Raw genomic sequence first — 9,308 nt, forward strand, 5'->3', positions numbered from 1 at the left:
AGGACACAAGAGGAAGGCACCACCTATGAAAAGGTAGGCCCTCATCCGACTGTATCTGCCAGCACCTTGAAACTGGATTTCCCAGCCTCCAGAACTATGAGAAATAAAGTTGTTGTTTATAAACTACTCAGTTTATGGTGTTTTGTTATAGTAGCCCAAATGGGCTAACACACCACACTACTAATTATTAATGTTTTTTTTGGACTGCAAATGGGCCTCTAGGATTTAAAAAAAAGGAGTAAAAAGCAAGAGGGACTCAATCAGTGGCTTGAATATCCCAGGTAATACTAAAATACCCAGAGATATTTCACATTTCCCTGGAAAAGCTCACAAATAATAGTCATTCTCTCACCTCACATTGTCTAGGGTAGGAAACAAAAAATAATGCTCGATATATATATACACACATATATATGTACATACATATATAGATACACATATATAGACACATACATATATAGATATATACACATATATATATACATATATATATATTTTTTTGAGACAGAGTCTCACTATCGCCCAGGCTGGAGTACAATGGCATGATCTTGGCTCACTGCAACCTCTGCCTCCCGGGTTCATGCAATTCACCTGCCTCAGCCTCCTAAGCAGCTGTGACTACAGGTGGGTACCACCACGCCCAGCTAATTTTTGTATATATTTTTTTTGAGACACAGTGTTGCTCTGTCACCCAGGCTGGAGTGCAGTGACGTGATCTCAGCTCACTGTAACCTCCGCCTCCCAGGTTCAAGCCATTCCCCTGCCTTAGCCTCCTGAGTAGTTGGGACTACAAGCACGTGCCACCATGCCTGGCTAATTTTTTGTATTTTTATTAGAGACGGGGTTTCACCATGTTAGCCAGGATGGTCTCGATCGCCTGACCTCGTGATCCACCCACCTCGGCCTCCCAAAGTGCTGGGATTACAGGTGTGAGTCACTGCTCCCAGCTTGCTCAGTACATTTTAAAGATGAAGAACAGCACTAAAAGCAGAAATGGTGCAGAAGAGGATGTGACAAAAAGAATAAGGAGTTCCTACTATCAGTCTACTATTCTCTTCCTCAGGCTCCCCTTGGGCCATTCTGATTACATTTTGCTAATAATATATACGCAGTAGTCCCTCAGTATCCATGGGGGACTGGTTCCAGGGCCTCCTCCTGTCAAATCCTTGATATAAAATTGCATAACATTTGCATAGAACCTATGCATACCCTTCCATATACTTTATTTATTTATTTATTTATTTATTTTGAGACGGAGTTTTGCTGTTGTCACCCAGGCTGGGAGTGCAATGGTGCGATATCAGCTCACTGCAACCTCCGCCTCCCAGGTTCAAGTGATTCTCCTACCTCAGCCTCCAGAGTAGCTGGGATTACAGGCATGTGCCACCATGCCAAGCTAATTTTTGTATTTTTAGTAGAGATGGGGTTTCACCATGTTGGTCAGGCTGCTCTTGAACTCCTGACCTCAGTTGATCTGCCCACCTCGGCCTCCCAGAGTGCTAGGATTACAGGTATGAGCCACCACACCCAGCCTGTATACTTTATTTTTTATTTTTATTTTTTTGAGACAGAGTTTCACTCTTGTTGCCCAGGCTGGAGTGCAATGGTGCAATCCTGGCTCACTGCAACCTCCGCCTCCTGGGTTCAAGCTATTTTCCTGCCTCAGCCTCCTGAGTAGCTGGGATTACAGGCGCCTGCCACCACGAGCAGCTGATTTTTGTATTATTAGTAGAAATGGGGTTTCATCATGTTGGCCAGGCTGGTCTTGAACTCCTGACCTCAGGTGATCTGCCCGCCTCAGCCTCCCAAAGTGCTGGGATTACAGGCGTGAGCCACTGCACCCGGCACCCCCTTCCATATACTTTAAATCATCTCTAGATTACACTACCTAATACTGAGAGGGGAAGCCAGCTGGACTTCTGGATTGGGTGGGAACTCTGAGAAATTTTCTGTCTTACAAGAGGACTGTAAAATACATCAATCAGCACTCTGCAGCTAGGACTGTAAAATGCACCAATCAGCTCTCTGTGGCTAGCTAGAGGTTTGTAAAATGGACCAATCAGCACTCTGTACGATGGACCAATCAGCACTCTGTAAAATGGACCAATCAGCAGAACATGGGTGGGAACAAATAAGGGAATAAAAGCTGGCCACACCAGCCAGCAGCAGCAACCTGCTCAGGTCCCCTTCCACCTTGTGGAAGCTGTGTTTTGCTTTTTACAATAAATCTTGCTGCTGCTTAATCTTTGGGTTCACACTACCTTTAAGAGCTATAACAGTCACTGCGAAGGTCTGCAGCTTCATTGTTGAAGTCAGCAAGACCAAGCACCCACCAGAAGGAACCAACACTGGACACAATACAATGTAAATACTAGGTAAATAATTGTTATACTATATTGTTTCAGTAATGACAAGGAAAAAAGTCTGTACATCTTCCATAGAGACCTTTTTTCTGAATATTTCTATCTGTGGTTGGTTGAACCCACAGGTGCAGAACCTACGGATATGGAAGGCTGACTGTAGTTGGAAATCCAGTTAGACTAGATCATACAGAGTCCTACGCCAACGAGGAAGCTCATTTAGGCAGAGTTGTGAGTAGAATATAGTTTAATAGCGGTACAAATTCCCTTTTCTACTTCCTTAAATTGTTCTGCTAAACTGCCCAAGAGGAGAAAGAACCAGAGTTCAAGGACTTTGAAAGGCAGTGGAAATCACAATCCATTAATATACTTTGTTGCCCCTCTTTTAGATCCAACTATTATCTCATGACCCACCGCCTCTCATTCTGACTTCCCAGACGTGAAACCTAAGCTGCCGTGCAGCAAGGACACTGTGTCCTCAAATGGCCCTCACAAAACCCAACCTTGTCAGGAAGTTACTCACAGATTTTCCTGTAGCTTGCTTGAGTCCTGCTTAGTTCCTAGCTGGCTCATCAAATTCTTTATCTGAGCAGCTGGGGAGATAGGAAGAAAAAGATTTATTTAAAAGAAAAATACATTCATCATGAGTACCCTACTTCTAAGATCCCTGGTCTCTTCACATTCAGAATAAGTATTAATACATGCAACTAACAGAGACCACGCTATGATCAAAACCTTGACACATACATTCCTCCAAAAACTAATTATAAGGTTCACCTTTCTCCTATAGAGTAACTATGTCACTAAGTAGAAGGTGGTGGTTTTGTTTATCATCCCCCCAAAATTTGCTAGTTTTCCTAGATCTCCTATTGCAATGGTTAAAAATTTCAACACCTTTAGCAGGGCCTCTAGGCCAGATATCAATTTGCAACAATAAAAAAAAGAATCAAATCAAATACAATAATTTTTCTATAGCAAATATTTTTGGAAAGACAATGTATACTTATTACTAATAATGGGTTGCCACCCATTGAGCACCTCTAAGTGCCAGGCACTATATACTAAAAGCTTTGTATACATTCTGTTTTTAATTTTCACAACAGCAATCTGAAGTAGATATACTTTCTTTTTTTTTTTTCTGAGACAGAGTCTCGCTCTTTCACCCAGGCTGGAGTGCAGTGGCATGATCTCGGCTCACTGCAAGCTCCACCTCCTGGGTTCATGCTATTCTCCTGCCTCAGCCTCCTGAGTGGATGGGACTACAGGCGCCCACCACCACACCTGGCTAATTTTTTTTTTTATTTTTAGTAGAGACAGGGTTTCACTATGTTAGTCAGGATGGTCTCGATCTCCTGACCTTGTGATCCACCCGCCTCAGCCTCCCAAAGTCCTGGGATTATAGGCGTGAGCCACCCTTAATAGATACACTTTCATTTTGCAGGTAAGGAAGTGTATTTAGAGAGGCTGAGTACCTTATACAAGCATATACAATTAATAAGTAGCAGAGCAAAAATTCAATGCCCAGTACATCAGATTCCAATGGTTATGTTCTTTCAACTGTGCTGTCTATACCATCATACAGTCAAATATACGGTTTTGTTCAGCCTTCTCTACCTTTTCCTAGATATTTGCTAAGACTAGGAATGGTAATGTTTGAATCCTAGATGTTTAACTCCTATCCTAGACCAAGAAAGCAGAGGTCCAGAGGAACTGATCATCTATCAATAAGGAGGAATACTCTAATACCAGCCTGCCTGGGACTCTGAACACTCCTGTCCCTTACTGATTTCTGTAACAACAGAGCCCTTCATTTCTTTTATGCCTTACTTTCTATTTTCTTTTTCTGGTTGCTGGTGAGGATGGGGGAGATTTATTCATTCACAGAGGTTGGAAGTTCGTTACATGATTTCTTGTTTGCTTCCTTGCTTTCCAAGAGCATTCACTGTCTTCTATTACAAGTAGCTGGAGTACGGAACATATGAATAGAGTACTCATTGCCCAGAAGTAACACACTTACCATCAAGTTTCAATAGAACTTCAAGAAATAACATAACATAATGGTTCTTCCAGCCATTCAGCCTTCTTTGTGAGAGCCCTTTCTATCCTCTCTGGATTAATGCCAGTTTCACTTGTGAAACACCAGCCTGCTAAATGACTAGTTCAGTGGAAGAAAATGAGGAAACCGATGTATATTGTATAATTTGTGAATATTATAGAAACAGTATGCATATAATGCTCCCATGTCCAACAAGAAAGAACCCTCACTTACTAGAATTTTGAAATTTAAAAATTAATTGTTCCAAATTCACTTTTTGGTAATGGTACTCTTTAAAATAACAATATTTGGGGGACACAGTCATAATCTTGTCCCCAATTTGGTCACCAAGATTAGTAAAAAAGTAAGCTAAAATTTATTAAGTATCAGTTACCTTACAATACTAATGACATGCTAATAGTCCCTAAATCTGATAAGAAGCAACGATTAGGCAAAAATCTTCTAACTGATTGCTGGGTGCTTCTATTCCTAAACAGAAATGGAACAACTCAGTCCTTAGTAGTAAATGCAAGCTATTTCTCCCTAGCCAAAATCACTGCATTGTTGGAGACACAAAGCAAACATTTCCAGAGTCAAGTATCTATAGGGTGGTAGCACTTCAGATTATGATTTCATCTTGAGACCATGCTTTCCTAACAAAAATGTGATTCCAGTTTTATAACAGAAATATAGGATTCACTTAATTCAAAATTTGCCTTTTGACAAGACTTATCTTTAAAATATATCTATTCTACTAAGTGAGGATTACCTATATAGCTCAGTGGTTCCATGGTTCTAATTATAAGCACTATAATTACTGCATTCTGCTAAGATAGCATTATGTGTGACAACCACTTTTCTTCATCACTAACATGTGGTATGTCCTTCTTATCTAAGTCAAATGGGAATCAGGATACCACTAAAGCTATTAACTGGACAGCCATAAAAATAATGTATGAAAGAGGGCATGGATTTTCATTTATTGAGCATCTACTATGATGTACTAGACACTGGGTTTGACAAGCATTAACTTATTTGACTCCAAAAATCCTTTAAGTAAGCATTATTATTCCATTGTTGCATATGAGCACAATGAGGCTCGTGAGAGTTAACAGAACTCATTCACTCAGTCAGTCATTCATTCAGAGTAGAGGACCTACTCTACACTTTTCCATGTCCTAGAAGACACTTGCCTTCGAGAGTCTTCTAAGGAAAAGAGATAGGTAATAAACATATCAGGTAGTGATAAGTTATATAAAGAGAAATAAATTCAGGTAAGGGCTGAAGTGACAGCGGTGGGCATACTAGTTATACAGAGTGGTCAGAGTATAAATAGAAATAAATTCAGGTAAGGGCTGAAGTGACAGTGGTGAGTAGAGGATACTAGTTATATACAGTGGTCAGAGAGACCTCTCTGATAAGGTGACACTGAGCAGAGATCCAAAGTGAAAGATCAAGCCACACAGCTATCTTGGGGAGAAGCATTCTAGGAGAAGAGAGTAATCAGTACAAAGTCCCCAAAGCAAGGGTGCTTGATATGATGGAGGCCAGGGTGGCTAGAGCAGAGTAAGCAAGAGACAGTAAAGAGGTGGCCAAGAAGGTAGTAGGGACCCAGATTGTATAGGGCCTTGCAAACAATTATGAGGACTTTGAGTTTTAATGAAATGGGAAATCACTGGTAAGTTTTGAGCAGAGTGTCGTTACAAGCAGAATTCAAACTCAGGGCTAACTCCAGTGGAATGTGCCACATTACATTCTCTCAAAAGGCTGACTCTTACAGGAAAAAGAATGTAGTCACACAGGGCAGTCCTAGATTTCCCAGTGTTCCACTTAGCCCCACCCTACTTATCTGATACCTCCCTAACTTAATAGCTCTCTGCTCCAGATAGGCTGATGTCCTTCCTCTAACCTGCTCCCTTCTCCAGCTCCCTGGCACCTATGGGAATACTCCTCTGTACTCACTAGAGTCCAGCAGAGTGCCAGGCACCCAGGTGATACATAATTAATTATTGATTAATTGAGTTAGCCTCCCTTTTACATTCTGGCAAGCTCTTTGAGGCAGAAGATATGAATGAAGAATATAAGCTAGGAATAATGAGGCCTGAAATCTAAGCCAGACTTGATGACTAACTACATGCATGGCACTAAGCAAGTCATTTCTTTTGACTGGGTCTCTTTTTCACCAATTATAGATGATATTCAGATTTCACTGACATTTACTGAATACTTAAACTATTTGTGTAAGGTTTTTATTTTCTCTCATTAAATCCTTACAACTATGTGAGAACTATATGATCTCTAAGTACTCCCACCACTGCTCAATTCCAAAATTCAGTAACAGTGAAATAGCTCCAGTCGCAGAATTATGCTGTGTAACCAATGAGTACTTTTGCAACCCAGAAGTTTGGCTTAGAAAGGTTCCACCTGTGACTTTCTCAACTTCATAAATGCAAGGTACAAACAGGACTGGACTGACTATATGCCTCTAGAAGGCAGGGACCGCATTCTACTCATTTTTGTGTATGTATAACTCCTCCCAACACACACACACCCATCCAGAAAATAGTTGAATATATGATGACACACAAAGGTAGACCTGACAAAAAAGTCAAGGAAATAGGTCTCGTCTTACTGACTGTCTTTAAAAAGTAGAGCATTCCTTGGAAACTTTAGAAGTATGCTGAAGTTATTAATCATCTATCAAAATTTATTAAATAAGCTACAGAGCTATGGGAATTTTATAGAATATGAAAAAAATCAATTAATAATCAGCTGTTCTCTGCGAATTCTCAGTGGAGAACTCTTCCTCATCTAGACTTTTCTGATTTCCTTTGTTGGGATGACCTGAATTTGGGGGGTAGAGATAGGGAGGGGTTGAGGAAGTGGGGGTGTTGGGGACATTATAGGGTCATTTGCTAGCTAAGCACCAGAATGAATCTAAGCCTTAACACTTTCTAAATTCCTAAATATTAAGATATTTTCTTTAAATTTTTGAGCAAGACTCAGGTATCAGACACCCTAAAACTCAAATCATAAGGACAGCAGTGTCATAGTTTACTGGAACCCAGAGAAGCAGAACTTTTTGTATATTGCCCTCTATAATCACCAACATCAGGGATTTGTTCAAAACTAGTAACTCGGTGACTCATGTATTGTACATCTAAGAGATGTATCCTTCAGTAAACCTAAAGCACACAAAGGAATAATATGTTTACACATACATTTATTTGCCCTTGACCATACTTAAAATATCAAAAGAAAAGTGAGGCCAGGCAAAGTGGCTCACACCTACAATCCCAACACTTTGGGAGGCCAAGGTGGGCAGATCACTTGAGGCCAGGGGTTCAAGACCAGCCTGGGCAACATAGTGAGAACTACCTCTACAAAAAATTTAAAAATTAGCCAAGCATGGTGGCGCATGCCTGTAGTCCTGGTTACTCAAGAGGCTGAGAGAGGAGGATCACTCCAGCCCAGGAGTTTGAGGCTGCAGTGAGCTATGATCATGCCTCTGCACTCCAGCCTAAGCGACAGAGCAAGCCTCTGTCTCAAAAAATAGACAAATGAATAAAAATTTAAAAAGTAAAGTGACACTTTTTTCTTTTGAGACAGAGTTTCGCTCTTGTTGCCAGGCTGGAGTGCAATGGTGCGATCTTGGCTCACCACAACCTCTGCCTCCCAGGTTCAAGCGATTCTCTTGCCTCACCTTCCCGAGTAGCTGGGATTAGAGGTATGTGCCACTACGCCTGGCTAACTTTTTGTATTTTTAGTAGAGATGGGGTTTCTCCATGTTGGTCAGCCTGGTCTCAAACTCCTGACCTCAGGTGATCCACCTGCCTCAGCCTCCCAAAGTGCTGGGATTATAGGCATGGGCTACTGTGCTTGGCCAAGTGATGCTTTTTGGAAATATTTTTACCAGGATGAGTTGAATCTTCTGGCTAACTTGGTTAATGAGAAAACTCCTTTTCCAAGCATCCTAGTAAATGAAGGTTTTATGTTAGATCGACGTGCTATAACTTTTTGGAGGAAAATAATTGGTTTTTTCCTATGAAATGTTACATAATCCTAGAAACCAGATAACTAGGCCAAAGGTAAAGACAAGTCCTTCAGTTCTGTGTAAGCAATTTTGTTCTTTTAAAACTAGGACTCTGCTGGGCATGGTGGCTCACGCCTGTAATCCCAGCACTTTGGGAGGCCAAGGTGGGCAGATCACCTGAGGTCAGGGGTTTTGAGACCAGGCTGGCCAACGTGGCAAAACCCCGTCTTTACTAAAAATACAAAAATTAGCCAGGCATGGTGGCACATGCCTGTAGTCTCAGCTACTCAGGAGGCTGAGGCAGGAGAATTGCTTGAACCCGGGAGCGGAGGTTGCACTAAGCTGAGATCGTGCCACTGCACTCCAGCCTTGGTAACAGAGCGTGACTCCGTCTCAAAAACAAAACAAAATAAAACAAAAAAACAACTAGGACTCAATTTCTCCTATCACTGACCTCTCATTTTAAAAAAGCATATCCTGGCTAAAACTTTTAAAAGAGTATGAAGCAAATCAATTTGTTATACATTACAACTAACATCCACACTAGGAACTACTCTAAACTGAAAACTCCTTATGTGCTTTTAGCTGATCTTGGGAGAATCTGAATCTCCAAATGAACCTTCATCCAAAGCAAAGTCAAAGCAAAGTCAAATTATATTGAAAGTAACTATCATCAGAGGTAGGAAAAAGATTTCTCTTCATTTAACAGGATCTAATGCTCTAATTCAGTATTTTAAAAAACAAACAAATTCGACAACAAAAAAACATTATTTACACCAAATGAGAAAATGATAGCCGATGTGGTGATTATAAAATGAAGTCATCTCAGTGTTTTACTCTGAAAATTATGTTTACATTCTGTCTTTTTTTTTTTTTTTTT

At 40.7% G+C, this 9,308-nt stretch overlaps 1 protein-coding gene across 3 annotated transcripts in view; it reads right to left on the bottom strand.

Moving 5' to 3' along the window:
• Positions 1-9,308, bottom strand: part of STX12 (syntaxin 12) — a 51,538-nt gene that overhangs the window by 30,816 nt on the left and 11,414 nt on the right. For all 3 annotated transcript variants that reach the window (XM_011955548.1, XM_011955547.1, XM_011955546.1), the window contains exon 2: positions 2,884-2,953. In XM_011955548.1, the coding sequence (XP_011810938.1) occupies positions 2,884-2,953 (70 nt within the window). The remainder of the gene's footprint in view (positions 1-2,883; positions 2,954-9,308) is intronic.

The sequence above is a fragment of the Colobus angolensis genome, unplaced genomic scaffold (genome assembly GCF_000951035.1).
Source record: "Colobus angolensis palliatus isolate OR3802 unplaced genomic scaffold, Cang.pa_1.0 Scaffold4, whole genome shotgun sequence".
Taxonomy (NCBI): Eukaryota; Metazoa; Chordata; class Mammalia; order Primates; family Cercopithecidae; genus Colobus; species Colobus angolensis.